At 29.9% G+C, this 20,639-nt stretch overlaps 2 protein-coding genes across 4 annotated transcripts; both read right to left on the bottom strand.

Moving 5' to 3' along the window:
• Positions 1-2,054: 2,054 nt before the first annotated feature.
• On the bottom strand, positions 2,055-10,943 carry LOC132931027 (probable cytochrome P450 6a13). 2 transcript variants are annotated; one of them, XM_060997212.1, is made up of 4 exons: positions 9,768-10,943; positions 9,458-9,679; positions 8,074-8,325; positions 2,055-3,379 (listed from the first exon to the last, which is right to left on the bottom strand). In XM_060997212.1, exons 1-4 carry the CDS (start codon positions 10,660-10,662, stop codon positions 3,207-3,209), a joined length of 1,542 nt encoding a protein of 513 aa, XP_060853195.1. In that variant the 5' UTR covers positions 10,663-10,943; the 3' UTR covers positions 2,055-3,206. The 2 variants fall into 2 exon arrangements, with proteins under 2 accessions (XP_060853195.1, XP_060853194.1); XM_060997211.1 differs by having other exon boundaries at positions 9,458-9,682; positions 9,768-10,915.
• A 2,444-nt stretch (positions 10,944-13,387) lies between these two features.
• LOC132931028 (probable cytochrome P450 6a13) lies at positions 13,388-18,654 on the bottom strand. 2 transcript variants are annotated; one of them, XM_060997214.1, is made up of 4 exons: positions 17,678-18,654; positions 17,368-17,589; positions 13,906-14,157; positions 13,388-13,816 (listed from the first exon to the last, which is right to left on the bottom strand). In XM_060997214.1, exons 1-4 carry the CDS (start codon positions 18,567-18,569, stop codon positions 13,644-13,646), a joined length of 1,539 nt encoding a protein of 512 aa, XP_060853197.1. In that variant the 5' UTR covers positions 18,570-18,654; the 3' UTR covers positions 13,388-13,643. The 2 variants fall into 2 exon arrangements, with proteins under 2 accessions (XP_060853197.1, XP_060853196.1); XM_060997213.1 differs by having other exon boundaries at positions 17,368-17,592; positions 17,678-18,653.
• Between the last annotated feature and the right edge of the window lie 1,985 nt (positions 18,655-20,639).

Genomic DNA, 20,639 nt, shown 5'->3' with positions numbered 1-20,639 from the left:
AAAATAAATAATAATATTGTAGACTATATTAATATTTAATATAATTAAATGTTAAAAGAAAAAAATTGAATAAAATATAGGATATCCAGAATATCCAATATGACTAAGTTTAAACCTAATAGGCTGTAAAAAATTATTTAAGTACCTATGTATAAAATCTATAAGCTTTTTATTTAAAAATAATTATACTTAGAATTTTATTAATTTTGTTTAAATAAAAGTTATTCATATTGTTTATTATTATCCAATTTAAACAATAATAACTTATCTTTAATATTTTATATGAATACAAAAATGTAAAGTTCAATACCCAATATTTTCTATTACACAATTGAATAGATATTTATTTATTAATTTATTATTAAAATATATACTACTTAAATTAGCAATATAAATAGAATGGTTTGTTTGTGAAAGCTTTGGTTATTATTAGGTACATTATATATTAATTATTAATACACACAACATGTATAGCAATAAGCATTTATTGGGAAATATTATAAAGTTATTTTGTATAATTGGTTAAATATTGTGCACACAAACTAGCAGTAGAACAACTGTAAAGAATTGTTTGTAATTATACTTCTTTTTTTTTTTATTAAGAAAGACAAACCATCGGCATCGAGGCAATTGGGACATATATATTAGAACAATTTAAAAATCAAGTCGTAAAAAAATGATAATCTTATGTAATATATTTGTATATAATATATTAATATGTACATGTTACTTAAATTAATTTGATCAATCCATGTAATTTTAGTGTATAATTGTTTAAATAGTTATGATAAGCAATAAGTACCCCCATTATCCTCGTGGCTAGCTGTCTCAGTACCATATTGTCTGTATGTCGTCAATTCAATATTTCATTTAATTTTTCATATTCTTATTTAGGTATTCTTTTTTAGGTATTCTTTTAGAAGATAATGGACCCTACTGACATATGCATAAGGGTCAAGGGACCCATGAATTCACAAATTGTTAATATTAGTATAATATATTATTGTATATATTATATTTATAGGTAACTAAAATTGCATAAATTGTTATCTGACTAGGTATATATATATATATAAGAATAAATCAATAAATGTGTAAATTAATACAGATTTTACAATAATTACATTGGGTAGGTATTAAATTATTTATACTTTAGTGGTATTTATTTACTTACAATAGCAAAAAAATATAAAACTATAAATTATCTAATACTTATACACTGTACGTATAATGGAGATATAACAATTTTACATTAAAATTACATTTGGATGTCTCAGATCATTGTGATACACTCGGTATATTTTTAGTAAGTAGCTTTTTTACATAGTTTTATTGTCAGTGATTATAAACAAAAAATAAATAACAGATAAAAATATTTAAATTTATTTTATTAAATAAAACTATTGTTTTTCTTAGTTTATCAATAGTAAAATTACTGTCAGACTTAGCTCAATAGTCAGTAACCACCGAACTTTGAAATTGAAAACCAAACTTACAACTTATTAGATTAGATAGATTAGTACCAGGTATATATTTCCATTGAGCTTATGCAAAACAGATACTGGATCATAAAAGTCACTAAATGCAAATCCAGTAATTTTGCCAATATTTTTATTTCGCATTAACTACCTAAACATTCTTTATCCCAGTTTTTGAAATACGCCTGTGATGAAAATCTTTAAGTCTTTGTCATACAAGATTCCAGCTAAAATAATAATAGTACAGCATTTTAATGTGATTTTAAATTATAAATTATTTTATAAAACATACACTTCCCATCCAAATACTTGAAACATTTTGTCCAGAAGTTGATACTTGTGGCAGTTGGACAGGTATGTTTAGGCTTATAAACGTTGCAGCTGTTTGAGTTGGTGATAGAGCGTTATAAGCAGGCTATTTTGTTAATATACTTACTTATATTTGATAATAATTAAATGGATATTGGCATATTGCTGATATTGTTTATTGTATTGCAAATACTGAGGATTATACTGAATACTGATTTAATACATTTTGACTGAACTTAGTTTATAATTATACAAATAAAACAATAGTAAGATAGATTAAAAATTTATTAAAACACAATTTGATTATACAATTATTATTAAGATTAAAATATAAATATAATATAAAAAAATGATTTAGTTTTAATAATTCATGTCCAAATATCCAACCGGCTATGAGCAACAACGGCAAGCTGGCAACTAAATTTTATTTTATCATTATTCTAACATTAAATTTATCATATATGACATGAAATACTGAAATTCAAATATTGTGAATAATTTACAGGACATGCATATATGCTGTATAAAAGTATATTATACGGTGTACTGTACTAAACACCATGATTTAAGATAATCTTAAAACGGCCTACAACAAGTCTCGAACCATAAGGTATTTCAACAGTAAAAATTATATACATATATTATAATATTACATATTGATGTATTATGTATAATATCTTTATGACAACATTTTCAAAATATTTTGACTCGTTTTGAGCTATTTATAGATATTTGAAATTTTCTTTTTTTTATTAATGTCAATAAAATTATTTTCATTGGACCGAACAGCTTTAATATTTAATACTATGTTTTTCATAAGTTTTTTAATAGCCATTAAAAAATATTAAAGATACAAACCCATGGTTTTTTTTATAATATGCCAAACAATCTAAAAATATATATTAACACAGTTTTTTTAGAGATAGTATTTAATTACAAATTTGAACAAAATTAGATACTAAAAAATAATTTCAGCATAATATGTAAATTCATTGTACTATGCCAATAAATTTAATATATCGGTTACCTTATTACTAATAGTAATATAAATATTCTAAGCAAACAGTCGTTGCATAGAATCGTTATTCAATATTCATATACAACAATATTAGATAACTGAATTCAAATTGAATACCTTCCATTACAGTAACTTATATAGTTATATCACTTATATCCTACTGTACCGTAGAGTGGTAAGTGGTAACTAATTGACCTGCACTTTTTTACATGCGGTAAAATATATTTGACACATAATTTATTTATTTATTATTATTTATTATACCCACACCAATAATAATGATTTTAATAATTCAAAAAATCTTTTTATTAAGTTCAGACTTATTTACACCACACTCATTAATATTTAAATATTACATTAATATATACATATATCAAATTTTATATTTAAGTACTAAATTATTATTCAGAAATTGGTTTTAGTTTTAACCAAACTTTTTCATCCTTTGGAATCACTATCAAAGATAATTTACTAAATTTTATAGGAATCTCGGTCTTTTCACATGGTTCCACTTCAAATTTTGATAAAATATCTACTAAAGCTAATTTCATTTCCATCTCAGCAAAACGTTTTCCTATAAAAAAAAAATAATAATAAATAAAATAAATTTATTTTTAATTACACGACAGTTCCGCGATAGCCGCCGATCGGTACGCACGTGTGTATAGTGCGCCTAAGCTAATTAATTAATCTTTCTATAATGATCATTAATTTATTATTATTGTGTTTTTCTCTCTATCCGGTTAATCAAAGATGTGACATAGACTAAGTTCTATTTACTCTTCTATTTTAACTAAAGTCTGCACACAATAAACGATAAAAATATTACGTCCTCAGTAATATTGTCAGTGTAACGCATACGGTCTCATCGGCGGCCGCCTCGGCGGTCTCGTTATTATACAACAATCTAATTAAGCTATCGCAACCCACCGTCTTCATCATCGTTCTTATCGCGACTGCGATTGACTGATATTATACTATTTAGAAACTCATTAATTCTATTCTATTTACATCCAACTCATTTTAATCAAAATGAACAGTAAAAATAATAATATCGTATCTCCGATAAAAATTGTAAGCAAGAATAGGCAATCAGATGAAAGTTGGACCATACAGCAAAAACCTAAAAGAAACCACTCTAGTTCTTCTAACTCTACGCCGAACTCTCCAAGTGATCATCAACCTAAACCAAAAAAAAAAATATTCGCGTCAGCAAATCGTTTTGAGGTTCTCGCTTCAAACGAAGATCAGGACTCAAATCAGATGGACGGTCTAAATGACAACCAGCTCAATGATAATACCAAAAATAACGAAGATACCAATAACACACAGACTGATAGTGCAAATACAAATGTTCCGCCAATCAAAGCTCCTCCTCCAGTTTTCGTAAGAGGCGTCGAGAACTTTCCGGAACTATGCACAGTACTTATAGAGCTAATCGGTGTTGAAAACTTTGTCTGTAAATCATCTACAGATAGACTAAAAATTCAAACCAGCACTCCAGACGCTTATAGATCACTAATACGGTATTTAAAGGAAGAAAAAGCCGAATACCACACCTACCAACTTCAACAAGACAAACCTGTCCGAGTTGTAATTCGCAACTTACATCCATCGACGCCTACTAGTCTCATAAAATCTGAATTAGAATTTCGTCAATTTGAAGTAAGAAATATTACCAATGTTTTACATAAAACAAATAAGCACCCGTTACCACTTTTTTTTGTCGACCTGGAACCCTGCAGCCAATCAAACGATATTTATAAATTGACATCTCTATTACATACAAAAATTAAAGTAGAAGAACCTTTCAAAGCCAAAACTATAAGCCAATGTCTAAATTGCCAGAACTACGGTCACACCAAAACGTACTGCGGCTATCCTCCACGATGTGTTCGCTGCGGCGCATGCCACCTATCATCCGCCTGTCCAAATCCACGCGATACCCCACCAACATGTGCACTCTGTCACGGGAGCCATCCAGCCAGTTATAAAGGATGTGCGGTATACAAGGACCTCCAAAGACGTAAGAAACCTGCCACTAATAATTTTTTTTTATCAGATAATATTAGAGATAAGTCACGTATTGTAAAAGACAGCCACCCTGCTCATGACACTAATACAAACCCCACCCTATCCTATGCACAGGCCACTTCAGGCCAATCCTCAAATCACCATCTGCCTTCACCGTCAGCTGATATCAATAAAACAATAACAAGCTTTCTAGAGGATTTCAAATCTCTAATAAATCCTTTAATATCTCTACTTACCAAAGTAATAACTAGTCTTTTAGATACTAAAAAATGATTAATAACACATACACAAACAAATCTCTTTTAATTTTATTATTCAATGCAAACGGCCTAAGAAATCATGTAAATGAAATCGAATCAGTACTACAAAACCAACGTATTGATATCGCATTAATTACCGAAACACATTTTACTCAATACTCTAACGTACATATTCCAGGTTACAAATTACTGAAAGCCAATCACCCAGATAATACGGCTCACGGCGGAGTTGCCATATTAATTAAATCCACCATAGCGTTCCAAATTCTCCCAAACTTCTGTCAGAATTTCTTACAGTCATGTGCGGTTTTAATTAATATAAATAACATCCCTGTAACAATTGCTGCACTATACTCACCTCCAAAACATATACTTACAGTTGCAGACTTTAATAACTATTTTTGTACTTTTGGCAACAATTTTATAGTTGGAGGTGACTTTAACGCCAAACATCAAAGTTGGGGATGTCGTACGAATAACCCACGTGGTCTTGTCTTACGAGACTTCACATGTATAAAAAAACTTAAAATACTTGCTCCCCCTGGCCCTACTTACTGGCCAACTTCTGCTCGTAAAAACCCAGATATACTTGACATATTTGTTTCAAAAATCCCATCTAACCTATTTCACTCTACTGATAATATCTTGGACTTAAATTCAGACCATTCTTCAGTCATACTAACACTCAACGCATATCCATTAACTTGCCCGAAACCTCCTAAACTCTTCAATGCCACAACTGATCGATATAAATTTCATGATCTTGTTAATCAAAATATAAAACTTGATATCAAATTAAAATCCACGGATGATATTGATGTAGCAGTAAATAGCTTCACAAATATAATTCAGTCTGCGGCATGGTCAACCTCCTCTGTAGTAAGTCATTGTTCCTCATATCAACCCTCTTTACCAAGTCATATACGAACACTTATAGTGGAAAAACGGAGAGCAAGAGCCCTATACCAACGGTACCGTCTCCCATCTCTTAAACAAAAATACAATAACTTGTCTAACTCACTCAAGAAAGTTTTATCTAAAAATAAAGATATTTCATTTGCAAACCATTTAACTGACCTTTCGGCTAAGGATGGGAGTCTCTGGAAGGCAACAAAACAAACTCTTCAATACAAAGCCTCATTGCCCCCAATAAAAAACCCGGATGGTAGTCCTGCTTCTTCTGACGCTGAAAAAGCTGAACTATTTAAAAATCATCTTCATGAAATTTTTCAACCTCACCCTGAAACATTTTCACTAGCTACTACAAACACTGTACAAATGTATCTAGACTCTTCTCTCCCTATGTCTCCACCAGTTAAACACTTGACGCCCAGTGACTTAAAATATACAATACAAAAATACTCACTTAAGAAATCCCCAGGATTCGACTTAATTACAGCGGAAGTCGCCAGATGTTTACCCAAACGTGCCATCACTCTACTTACCCACATTTTCAATGCTACTCTAAGACTCTCTTACTTCCCCCTTCTCTGGAAGTACTCTAAAATCATCCTAATCCCTAAACCGAACAAACCACCTGACTCCTTAAATTCTTATAGACCGATCAGTTTATTGCCATTTTTCGGCAAAATACTGGAAAGACTTCTGCTTAAACGTATCCTTCCTATTATGTTTGATAAAAAAATCTTACCCGACTATCAATTTGGTTTTCGTGCTAAGCACTCGACTATTCACCAAGTCCATAGAGTTGTTGACGCTGTCTCCTTTGCCCTCGAAAAAAAACATTACTGCACCTGCGCATTCCTTGACGTATCCCAGGCCTTTGATAGAGTATGGCATGAAGGTCTGTTATACAAATTAAAAAAGTTTCTACACCCAACTTACTACATTATACTCAAATCATATCTCACAGACCGTTACTTCCAGGTCCATTTTGGTACTTCTGACTCTAATATAGCAGGAATTGCAGCAGGCGTTCCGCAAGGTGGAATCCTCTCCCCAATTCTGTACAATATTTATACATCTGACCAACCGACCACACCCAACACATTGGTAGCAGACTATGCGGACGACAAAGTCATAATATCATCCAGTCCAGATCCTACTATAGCCTCCAAAAACCTACAAAACCATCTTTCATTAATGGAAGACTGGTACAAAAAGTGGCGTTTTAAAATTAACCAATCCAAATCTGTACATACTACATTTACACTTAAATTAACACCATGTCCTGAAGTAACGCTTTTTGGTACTCAGATTCCCCCATCCCCAAATGTTAAATATCTCGGACTAACTCTCGACCGCCGTCTTACATGGGCTCACCATATCAAAGCCAAAAGATTACAATTAAACTCCCGATTACGAATGCTCAAAACCCTAATTGTCAACAACAAACATTCAAAATTAAATATTAAATTACTTCTTTATAAATCTCTCTTAAAGCCAATTTGGACTTACGGCCTACAGCTATGGGGCAATGCGAAAAATTCTAATCTAGATAAAATCCAAAGGTTCCAAAATATAGCGTTAAGGAAAATAACCAATTCACCACCATATGTGTCAAATCACACACTTCATAAAGACCTGCATATGAAAACAATCCAGGAAGAGGCAAAAAATTACTACAAACGGTTCCACCTACGCCTTAACTCACATCCAAACCCACTCATAAAAAATCTAGGTGTATTAACCATCCCTGGTAACCCTCCTCGGCGTCTCAAGCGTAAATGGTGCAGAGACCTACTAAACCCTTATAAAAAAAAAAAAAAAAAAAAAAAAAAAAATATTTGTATAAGTTAAAATAACATATACGTATGTAAAATAAAAGACGAAGTGTCATCAGTGGGTGGCTTCTTCACTCAAGATTTTCCTCCTGTAATATTATAGCCTATATTCTTATTGTGCCTTGTGTACAGATTGTATATATATTAATAAAGAAAAAAAAAAAAAAAAAAAAAAATTACACGACAATAACTAGAAATTGCTTTATACAGACTTATATAATAATACCTACCGATACAAATCCTGGGTCCATTGCCAAATGGTAGATAAACGCCATTAGGTCGCTTTGAATTTTCTTCGGCAGAAAATCTTTCAGGATTGAATACTTCGGGATCACTAAAATATCTAGGATCAAAATGCAATGAAAAGGTTGGAATTATAATTTTCTGCCCCTTCTCAATTATTAATGAATCGTTTGGCACACGATAAGTTTTTGTAGCTATTCTGAATAAAGCAAAAAGTACAGGATATTTTCTGAGTGTCTCTGAAAGTATTAAGTAAATTTTAGTATTTTTATAGTGATTTAATGTCTGCAATGACCATGGTAATTTAATCAATTAACTTCAAAAAGAATTGAATATTTGAATGATATTAGTGTATATTATGTAGTTCTGTAGCGTAATGAAATAACTATTTTCCAGTGTTAAAAACAATCACTATCATAGTATCATTCAAATTGGATAATAAAAAAAATATAGAAGCAGATAGTATATATAGTTAAATAGTAAAATAGTTTGATACTACCAAGGCTAAACATTACGAGTTAACAATTTATTAGTTAAGCTATTTTAGATAAGTACGTATAAATAGACGAAAGTAATCAATAGGTTTATAATGTATACTGTAGAGTAATAAATAAATAATAAATAATAATAGTATAATTTCATATTCATAAAATATTTTTCTAATAATAAAATAACAAATGCAGGCAAGTGCATACCGCTCTGTTGTACATTAGGTGTCGAGTAGGTATTATAGAATATAATAAATAATTGTTTAGAACAAGCTCCGCAATTAGAATCCGGGAAACCGGAAACCAGAGTAGTAACAAAGCCGGACAGTGCTTGCTTGTTAGTAGTAGCACTATTTATTGACTGTGGCCAAATACGCCAGTGGTGTAAATAAGACAAACATTTTTATAAATTTCTATTTTCTAACTGGAAAGTAATTTGTATATTTTTGAGATTTGGGAGAACTTTATCAAAAATATAACTTCAAAAGCTGAGAACAAATATTGTATGAAAATTTGTATGAAATTATCAAATATTTCTATACCCAGCGAACAATTTTTAGTCGACATTCATAAAAAAAAAAAACTAAAAACATATTTTTCATTTCTATAAATAGCTCATAAATAGTCGAAATATATTTAAAAATTTTCCGTAAATAGAAAATAATAATTTAAACATTTGGTGTAAATTTCGAGTTTCTACGTAGGTAATTCGTTTTCAAGATATGCCAAAAAAACAAAATCGATTTTATCAAAAATAAAATTCTTGTAAAAACTAACACTACAACTTTCATCATCGTAACTTCACATGCACGTAGAAACTCCGTTTTTCCTCATAAATTATATCATATAAATATTAGGTACTAACAATTTATTGGGTAAATACCTGCTATAACCATATCTAGATAAATGAGATCATTCAAAAACTCATTATCAATTACTCCATTATATTTAATTTTTGTCAATTTTATTTCTTCGCGTACTCGGTCTTGAATGTTTTTTTTCAGGACAAGTTCATAAAAACAATAAGAAAGAGTAGTTGATGTAGTTTCAAATCCAGCAGCAAAAAAACCAAATGCATTTGATAATATTTGAGATCCAGTTAGACCTACTAAAATAGTAAAATATATTATTATGACATAGCAATTAAATAATTATACATATAGTTATTTTAAATTTTAAACAAAACCGTTTACCACCATTAGATGAATTGTTATCAACAACCAAGTCTTGATGTGCTTGGATTAAACAATGAACAATATCAGTTCTCACTATATTATTTTTTTTTCTGTACGCCATCGTTTCTTTAAATACTGATCCGAAAAATTCAGTTGTTTTCTTGGGAAAAAAAGGAAGCCTTAAAATTTTCAAAATAGTCGGTGATATCATCACACATATTTCTCTCAGGAAATACAATAAAGATGGTTTGAATGATTTATTTCCATGAATACGAAATAAAGAAGTATCATCGCTTGCTACATTCAGCTTCAATCCAAAAGCACAACTACCGATAACATCAATTGAATATTGTCCCAAAATACCTCTTACATCAATTTCATTGGGATTTTTCTTCAACTTGGAACATATATTATCTATCATCGCATTGCCACACTCTTCGATTTGACTATACATCTGTTTAAGTTTTCCAGATGTGAATGCGGGACTCAATTTACTTCTAAGTATTTTCCATAGGGGGTTTTCCATTAAAAACAGTGCTTCTGACAGTGGTTCATTTGAAAAATTCACGTAAATGCCACGGTCGGTAAAATACGAAAAATCCTTTATCAGTATGTTGTTGATAATTTCAGGATCGCGGATCATTAAGTACGGAGTTCGCATCTGAAACATACCTCCGTACTTGTGTCCAGCAAGTTCGTAATACATTTTCTTGTATGTTTCTATTGGATGCTCTATGCCCAGTGCTACGTTCAAGTAGTTGCCAAACAAAGGAATTGGACGTATATAAGGCACATTAAGTTTTTTCCAAACATTAAATGTCGAAATACAATAATAATAAATAATCGAGAATAATACTGTTACAATTATGATCAAGTCAACCCAAAAGTTGGTAAAACTAAATATCGTTAACATTTTCTTTTTAATTAGTACACGAAAGAAAATAATAACATATAGACAGCACACTTGAATGTTTTTTAAACAATGACTATTATACAGTCTTGCCGTATATCTTTTATATCATACTTTATACCAAATACTTAAAACTCATATTTTAAGTTTATCAATACCCTGAAGTGAATATTTTCATCATAATTACTAAATACTGTATATAGGACATGGGTATTATTATAGTTCATTTTCTATTAAGTTGTTTACTAAAATTTACCGTGTTTAATAAGTACTGATTGTACCTAAACTACATATTTGACTACAGGAATCATCATTAATTATATATAATTGTAATCTCTACTAACCATTTTGTATTTAACTTAGGTTCAGCTACTTACATATACCTACTTATAAACCAGTTAACCGAATAGATTAAATTTAATATACTCTGTACTTAAACCATTATTTTTCAACAATAATCATTAAGATAACATATTCATTAAAGACTAAATTTTAAATTAATAATACAAAATGTCAATATTTTATTTCCCATAATACACTTTTCTTTTGTACCTACTTAAATTATTTTACTCAAGTGCATGAAGTTAGCCTCTTCCGACTATTATCCTATCAACATCAAACCTACACCAATATTCTTTATCTTATTTGCAACTTGATTCATTTATAGCATCACAAACGATATAATATATAGTATTAGTACTATACCCTATTTCAAAAGAGAATAATCAGTCGGCTGATCGATTGTTGTCCATTTCTACGCATCTTCTACCAACGACCTGTACTATTAAGCGGTCCTCAAATAATAATATTTATTCTGGCCCATCAGAGATCAGTACCGCATTTCGACCAAACCTCGTATGATTCCGCGCATCGTGAACATTTTGCTTGTATGTATTACCTATTTCAAAGCGTATAAGTATATTGCAGCGGCTGGAACACGATTGAGCACGATTGACCTTTTTCACAACACGATTGAGCACGGTTACGATAAAACAATAGGAACCCCAAAAAACCCCAAAAACAACACGATTGAGCATGAAAATAGACGCGACGTTGCCATCTCGATACCGTAGAATATTATTATTAAAAAATAAAATACATTTTAATAAAAAATAGTTGCAAAGTTTCACTCATATACATATAAAAAATAAAGTAAAAATTCAAATTTCTTTCCCTAAATACTTATTTCCGACTTTTAATAAGTATTTAAGTAGATTGTCAGCATTTTTAGATTTAGAATACTCCTGATAAGCCTTTATAGTGAAGTTAATTTTTTGGTTTTCGAATACTAAGTCGTAACCGATATTTTCACGTATTTTATTAAAACCACCGTTTATTCCTACAAAGTACCTATACCTATTAATTCATTTATAATATAATATAATCGAAACTATAAAAACTATAAAAATATAATATATACATTAAATCATACGATCAATAAAAAAGTGAAAATCTGACAACGTTGTACACAATATTTATATTTTTTATCGTGCTCACTCGGGTCGTCAAAAAGGTCGGCCAAAAACAACCGTGCTCAATCGGGTATCACCGATTGCAGCCATACATATTGCGATTATTAAAATAGTAATATTCTATTTGATATGTTTACCTATAATGTTGCCGCTAGCCCCCGTAATTGCTTACACTTTGAAGAAGCTATACATGTTGGAGTAAAATTTGTATGGCCTCAAACTAAGATAATTGGATGCAGATTTCATCTGACTCAAAGTTGGTGGCGACATGTACAAAACTTTGATAATTACTTATTATTATTTTTATTTTATTTTTTTTGCATATATATTATATATTACATACATTAACTATATTATAGGTTTATCTATTGAATACAAGAATTCCAACAACGAGATCGGACAGTGCTTGAAATGGATATTCGGTTTGCCATTATTCAATGCAGAAGAAATAAGTGAAAGCTTTATTGAAGATTTTATGTCAGTCATTCCTAATGACCCAAGGTTAAAAAAATTCTGCGATTATATATGTGATAAATGATAATTATATTGATAAAACATCAAAATTGAATGTAAAAATGTGAGCATTCGTCTTCAATTTCTTCCTAACGAACTAAAAACAGTTGCGAATCGTTTCATTCGGAACTTAATAAGTACTCAATTCAACAAAACACATCCTAATATATTTTTGTTTTCGCATGTATCAAATTTAAAAATACAAACTGATACATATATAATAATAAAAGGGCTCGATAATAATAAAATAAGTAAAACCCCCTTGGAGATAGGTGTACCTAACATTATTAAGGTAGATATTGGCTGATTGCCACTTGGCGTACTTGACAGTTGACTTCAATGATAAGAACAAGAAGGCTCTCTATAATATATTGATGTATATAAATTATAGGTACAGTCGTTCCAGATAGATTGACACGGCGGCGGCGGCGCTTTTCAGTAGGCGTAGCCAAACTAGTTGCAATGCGTATATATATGTTATTATTATTTTTTTATTATTAATTAATGAAATTTCTACTTTTTGTTTTAAAATTAAAGAATATTACCAAAATATTTGATTTTAAATTAATAATGTAAAATCAGTTTTAAAATGTTATGTGACAATAATTGTAATTGTTTATTGATATACTTTCGGTAATAACATTCAAGTATAGAACCCCCGGGTTTTTCGTAATGGCGCCACCGCCGACATGTCAATTTATCAAGCAACAATTGTAGGTACATAAGTGGTATTTTCAGTCAAGTATAGTTAGTAAGTATTTATTAAATTGCAGTTAAATAACATTTCATGTAATAGATAAGCTCAGTCGCATAAATGGTAAATGTATTTGATACAAAATGTATTATTATTTATTATATTTACTCCAATAATATTTATTTTAATTATTCAAAAATGTTTTTATTAAGCTTACAACTGTTTACACCACACTCGTTAATATTTAAATATTACTTTAATATATACATTTATCAAATTTTATATTTATTTTAAGTACTAAATTATTATTCAGAAATTGGATTTAGTTTTAACCAAACTTTTTCATCCTTCGGAATCACTAACAATGATAATTTACTAAATTGTATAGGTATCTCGGTCTTTTCACACGGTTCCACTTCAAATTTTGATAAAATATCTACTAAAGCTAATTTCATTTCCATCTCAGCAAATCGTTTTCCTATAAAAAAAATTAATAAATAAATTTATTTTTAATTACACGACAATAACTAGAAATTGCTTTATACAGACTTATATAATAATACCTACCGATACAAATCCTGGGTCCATTGCCAAATGGAAGATAAACGCCGTTAGGTCGCTTTGCATTTTCTTCGGCAGAAAATCTTTCAGGATTGAATACTTCGGGATCACTAAAATATCTAGGATCAAAATGCAATGAAAAGGTTGGAATTATAATTTTCTGCCCCTTCTCAATTATTAATGAATCGTTTGGCACACGATAGGTTTTTGTAGCTACTCTGAACAAAGCAAAAAGTACAGGATATTTTCTGATTGTTTCTGAAAAAATTTAATAATTTTTAGTATTTGTTTACTAGTATATTTATTAAACTATTTTTCAGTGTTAAAAAGAATTTATTTTATTTTTAAAATAACAATTACTATCACCCCAACAAAATTGGTCAATCATATTGTATCTGATCAGTATTTAAAAAGTTAAAAAGTAAAATTATTTTTAAAATTAAACTTGTGGCTTAATAACAAGTTAATTCATTTTAAGTTAATTTTTTTTTAATATTATTTCCATGCATTTAAAATATATTTTGTTATGACGTGAAATTTTCTTTTTTTATTAAAAATAATATTAGTCATTAGAAAAATCAAATTTTATTTAAAAATTACATGTGTTCTAAACCTAAACAATAACCAACTAAATAATACCGTCGAATTGTTTTACATTATTCCTGGATCTATAGAAATGATAAAAATAGTTTATAAGTAACAAGAAAATAATTATTAAGTATATAATGTATATTGTATACTGTATAGTAATAATTATAGGTACTTAATCAATAATAATAGTATAATAAATTTTAAATGTATAAAATAAAATATAAATAAATAATGGATATTAAACAGAACGGTTGTAGAGGTATATCAATTATTGAGAAAATTATAACTAGTTTAAGTACCCATTATCTTATACACGTTTATATCTTTACTCGTTAGTCATTATTAATTAATATTTATACATAGTTATTCTATTTTCCTAATAATAAAATAACATTTGTAGGCAAATGATACCGCAGACCGCTCAACTGTACATTAGGTGAAGAGTGAGTCACTATTATGGGTATGTTAAATTCGAATATAATGATATATCATTGTACACAAAGAGCAATTCTAAGCGGCGACAATAAAGAACCTGGACACCCATCAGAAAAGTAACGACGGTGGACAGTATGCTTGCATGTTATTAGTAAATCTGGGCGTAAACCGTTTGGGCGAATCGACCCAAAATATAGTCGGTTTGGGCGAATAACTATATATTATACCGTTTGGGCGAGGGTTTAGTCAACTAAAACTACCGTTTGGGCGAGAATTATTTAATTAAAAATACCGTTTGAGCGGTATGAAAATGATTATAATATACACTCAACAATTAATAAAACAAAATCATATAAAATATGAATAATTAATAATAATAAGTCAAAAATCATATAAAGTATAAGGAATCTACAGCCAAAAATCATATAACACATAAATAATTAATAATAAGTCAACAATTATAAATAAAATTACATATAATATAATTATAGTAGGTACAGTTTAAAGTAATTTATTAGCCTGATATTTTAATCCTAAACATTTTATGTATTCTAATTGGCTAATGTTCTCTCTTTCATATTTATTCCATGTTTCTTGCACAAACTCTTTTTTTTTTTATAGTTTCTTTTCGTTGAGCACTACACATAACACACTACAGTATTATTATTAGGGCTGGGATTTCGATGCACTTTGCATTGTTTTTCAAAGCTTACTGTGAATGCTCGTCTTGTCACAAATTTGTTTTATGTACATTTGAATGAGAATAAGAAAGTTTATTTTGCATTTTTTGGCTTTTATTTAGTTTTTAGGTCATTTTCTTAATTTTTTAGGGCATTTTAGAGTTTTTGGAGCATTTTTTGAGTTTTTGGAAACCAAGTGTATGAATTTGAAATTTTATTTTAAGATTTTAAGATTTTTACACCAACATGGTTTTTAAATAAATATAACAGATTATAAGTAGGTACTCGTAATTCGTATTATATTATAGGACAAGGTTTGAGTAACCTTTACCCGCATTTCCTGTTAAATAATCTTAAATCCGTAAAATCGTCGTCCGATGATTGCATTTTTTTAGGGCATTTTTAGGACATTATTTAGAGTTTTTAGGTCATAAAAGCATTTTTTTTAGGACATTTTTCGGGGTTTTTTAGGGCATTAAAATCCCAGCCCAAGTTATTATGTACAACTTGGACAGCGTGTCTGAATCGTAATCTTATTTCCGATAATAGTGATTAATAACGATTAGCAATATTGCAATAATATCATCAGTACCTATCTGTCACCCGGTTTTTACCTCGTACACAGGTAAAAATAATTTCACTCGCCCAAACGAACTATTATTATTTTGGTAAAAATGTTTACCTTCGGCCAAACGACCACCGCCCGTAAATCTAGTGACTGCGGCCAAACACCAAACTACAGTACTACACAATCCTCCAGGCTCCAATCTTAATGTTATCGAAAATAGAAAATGATAGTTTAAACATTTGCTAAAACTTTCGAGTATCCACAGTAATTCGTTTTTAAGATACACCATAAAATCAAAATCGATTTTTTAAAAAATAAAATTTGCATAAAAACTCACTCAATTTTTCCTAATTTTATTTTTGTTTTTCCTGATTCTTAAAAAAGCATTAATAATTTTTTATTTTTGAAGTGAACTAAAGTTTCAACTAGATCCAATTTTCTACCAGAAACAATCCATTTTTATTTAATCGAAATTTTATAACTGTTTTAAAATGTGATGTCAGACAGAAAAAAAATACACTTCATAGTTCATTGTAAAATCAATACATTCATCGCTCATTCTACTATTAAGTATTAACTAATAATTATTGAATACAATATGACTTGTAAATAATTTTATAATAAATTTAATTATTGTATGATTAACAAAAAATTGGATTTATTCAATATTTATATATGTGCAAAAAATTACTAATTAAAATTCTCACATCTTGTTTAAAAATTAAAATATCGAAAAAAATCTAATGTTACCGCTGATAATATTTGTTCATTAACTTTGATAATAGGTAAATTCACTCTAATATTAAAGCAATAACACATAATGAGTTCTATTAAAAAACAAATTTGTTATGTTGCATTTATGTAACAATGCAAGTTAAAGCTCAAACACAAAACATGCTAGTGTGACATTTTCTTGATAAATTATTTTACCTAATAGTCTAAAAACTCGATACCTCCAAGTGATAAGACATTAAAAAACACTGATATTCAATGAAAAAAAAGTAGTTGATGGTTGATGATTAAATTTTTTAAAGTTTTTGTAATTCATAATAATTAAATTAATTATGTGTAAAATTAATTACGCATGTCGCATAATATTGTAGTATTCAATCATTAATTTTAGTTATTTTACTATAATAGTTGCAGAATGTATTATATTATATCAATATTACTAAAAATGTATTAGGTAAATACCTGCTATAACCATATCTAGATAAATGAGATCATTCAAAAACTCATTATCAATTACTCCATTATATTTAATTTTTGTCAATTTTATCTCTTCACGAACTCGGTCTTGTATGTTTTTTTTCAGAGCAAGTTCATATAAACAAAAAGAAAGAGTAGTTGATGTAGTTTCAAATCCAGCAGCAAAAAAACCAAATGCATTTGATAATATTTGAGATCCAGTTAGACCTACTAAAATAGTAAAATATATTATTATGACACAGCAATTAAATAATTATACATATAGTTATTTTAAATTTTAAACAAAACCGTTTACCACCATTAGATGAATTGTTATCAACAACCAAGTCTTGATGTGCTTGGATTAAACAATGAACAATATCAGTTCTCACTATATTATTTTTTTTTCTGTACGCCATCGTTTCTTTAAATACTGATCCGAAAAATTCAGTTGTTTTATTAGGAAAAAAAGGAAGCCTTATAATTTTCATAATAGCTGGTGATATCATCACACATATTTCTCTCAAGAAATACAATAATGATGATTGGAATGCCGTTTTTCCAAAACTACGAAACAAAGAAGTATCATCGCTTGCTACATTCAGTTTCAGCCCAAAAGAACAAGTGCCGATAACATCAGTTGAATATTGTCCCAAAATATCTCGTACATCAATTTCATTGGGATTTTTCTTTAACTCGGAACATATATTATCTACCATCGCATTGCCACACTCTTCGATTTGACTATACATCTGTTTAAGTTTTCCAGATGTGAACGCGGGACTCAATTTACTTCTAAGTATTTTCCATCGGGGGTTTTCCATTAAAAACAGTATTTCTGACAGTGGTTCATTTGAAAAATTCACGTAAATGCCACGGTCGGTAAAATACGAAAAATCCTTTATCAGTATGTTGTTGATAATTTCAGGATCGCGGATCATTAAGTACGGAGTTCGCATCTGAAACATACCTCCGTACTTGTGTCCAGCAAGTTCATAATAAATTTTCTTGTATGTTTCTATTGGATGCTCTATGCCCAGTGCTACGTTCAAGTAGTTGCCAAACAAAGGAATTGGACGTATATAAGGCACATTAAGTTTTTTCCAAACATTAAATGTCGAAATACAATAATAAATAATCGAGAATAATACTGTTACGAATATGATCAAGTCAACCCAAAAGTTGGTAAAACTAAGTATCGTTAACATTTTCTTTTTAATTAGTACACGAAAGAAAATAATAACATAATATAGACAGCGCACTTGAATAATTTTTAAACAATGACCATTATACAATTTTGAATATCTTTTATATTATACCTTATACTAAATACTTAAAACTCATTTTTTTATTTTATCAATATTTATACAGTATCAAGAAGTGAATAGTTTTCTTATGACTATAAGTACCTATTAAATAATATAAGACGTATTATTATAGTTTATTTTTCATTAAGTTGATTATTAACATTTACTGTTTTTTATAAGTACTGATTGTAAACTATATATTTGACCTAAAAACCTACGTCAACTATACATAATTGTAATCCCTACCAACATTTAGTATTTAACTTAGATTCAGATATTTAAATATAGGTACTTAAACCACAAAATTAGATAAAATTTAATGTGTTCTGTACTTAAACCATTGTTTTTTCAACAAAATCATTAAGATAATTTATTTATTAAAGACTATAAATTTTAATTTAATAATATTGTTTTCGCCGTTATCGATCCTACGATTACGACGGTTATCGGTAACGACTCGCGGATTATGTTGTGAATGGGAGCGGGAGGGGTTTCCCACATAAGTCAAGAAACTATAACAAATTTTGTATATATATATATATATCTATTACTGCAGTGCCAAACGCTCAATATATATATATTACATCAATTGTAAATTGTATAATAGTATATGAAAATTAATTAACCTAATACGCGGGCGCCCAAAAACATTAAGCAACTAAAATATAATATAAATCTGGCGTTGAGGGTAATGACCTCAAGTACCGTAATATATTAAAAATATAATAATAATGATTAATGGTAGATACAAATTGTTAAACCCTAAGTTTGCAATATATAAGACAAATATTTTGATTTAGTCACTGACCACGAATGGGAAAACGATATAGATCGGTATAACAATATAACCTACCGTGACAGCACTGACCTGATCTTGACTTGAAACCGCAAGTTGCCCGGGATGATGTTGAAATGTTGTTAACAGGAGACTTGAGCTGGTGAAATAACTTATACTAAGCTTATTGCAACTTGCAAGTGGACACGAGGTCGAGCTTCACACCTCGTGATCACACGAGGTTTTATGCAAACACGCACGATTAACGCGACGTTGCGTTCAATTCGACCGTTGGAAAAAGACAAAAGCGTATTCTGAAAGTTGTAGGTCGACACGACGGATAGTGGCCTGGTCGGAGGCAGACAAATGGGCGCCGGACAATGGAGAGAGGAGCTTGCTGGGACTTTATAATATGATATATCCACCACACTTGTAGTGTCCCGAACAACTTATTTGGCGGCAAGCCGTATCGCGTTCGAACATCCTCCCCGCCGTGAGTCATCTCACCCTGAAACTGACTGGAGAACCGGAACGGATGTCCTTGATAAAATATGAAGTTGCACCGATCACAGCAGGACTCACATTTAACCCACGTCGTGTCAGTGACTTTACATTTTTTTTTTTTAATTGCGACCATTAGCTTTGATTAACAATTACAAATAAATACTCAAGATAAAAAAATTTAATAATAATTCAATTAACATATTAAATGACTCGTGAGGGACCGTTAACCACGACAACACGATAGTTGAATCCGACCATGCCCGTAAACCGATGATTCCGAGCTGCGACGATAAGATATTTTTAATACAACCCAATCAACGGCCAATAATAACGCGGCGTTCAGCTCGAGACGTGGAACGGTCAATGATTTCGACGGAGCTAATTTGGTTTTAGTACCCTAGTAGGAAAATGGACTGATCGAGCTCAACGTTTAGCATGCGTACATATACAACAGCCGCATAACCTGTCTGCGACGCGTCACAAAATCCTAACAGATAACAAGGTGCACCCTGGTGTGCGTTGATATGTCGCGGTACCAGGATCTTTAATAATGACGGTAATTCTGAGAAACACCGTCCAATCAGCCTTAATGTCAGCCGGAAACGGGTCGTCCCACGCGATGCCGAGTCGCCATGTTCATTGCATAATAGATTTCGCCAAAAATACAACGGGACCGAAAACACCTAACGAGT

The sequence above is a fragment of the Rhopalosiphum padi genome, chromosome 4 (genome assembly GCF_020882245.1).
Source record: "Rhopalosiphum padi isolate XX-2018 chromosome 4, ASM2088224v1, whole genome shotgun sequence".
Lineage (NCBI taxonomy): Eukaryota > Metazoa > Arthropoda > Insecta > Hemiptera > Aphididae > Rhopalosiphum > Rhopalosiphum padi.
This window is presented reverse-complemented; position numbering and strand designations above follow the sequence as displayed.

Coding starts and splice junctions, on each gene's coding strand:
- LOC132931028 (XM_060997213.1), bottom strand. CDS start 18,569: ATGTTAACGATACTTAGTTTTACCAACTTTTGGGTTGACTTGATCATA. Junction 17,593..17,677: donor TAACAATTCATCTAATGGTG/GTAAACGGTTTT, acceptor TTACTATTTTAG/TAGGTCTAACTGGATCTCAA. Junction 13,817..13,905: donor TGGACCCAGGATTTGTATCG/GTAGGTATTATT, acceptor TTTTTTTTATAG/GAAAACGATTTGCTGAGATG.
- LOC132931027 (XM_060997211.1), bottom strand. CDS start 10,662: ATGTTAACGATATTTAGTTTTACCAACTTTTGGGTTGACTTGATCATA. Junction 9,683..9,767: donor TAACAATTCATCTAATGGTG/GTAAACGGTTTT, acceptor TTACTATTTTAG/TAGGTCTAACTGGATCTCAA. Junction 3,380..8,073: donor TGGACCCAGGATTTGTATCG/GTAGGTATTATT, acceptor TTTTTTTTATAG/GAAAACGTTTTGCTGAGATG.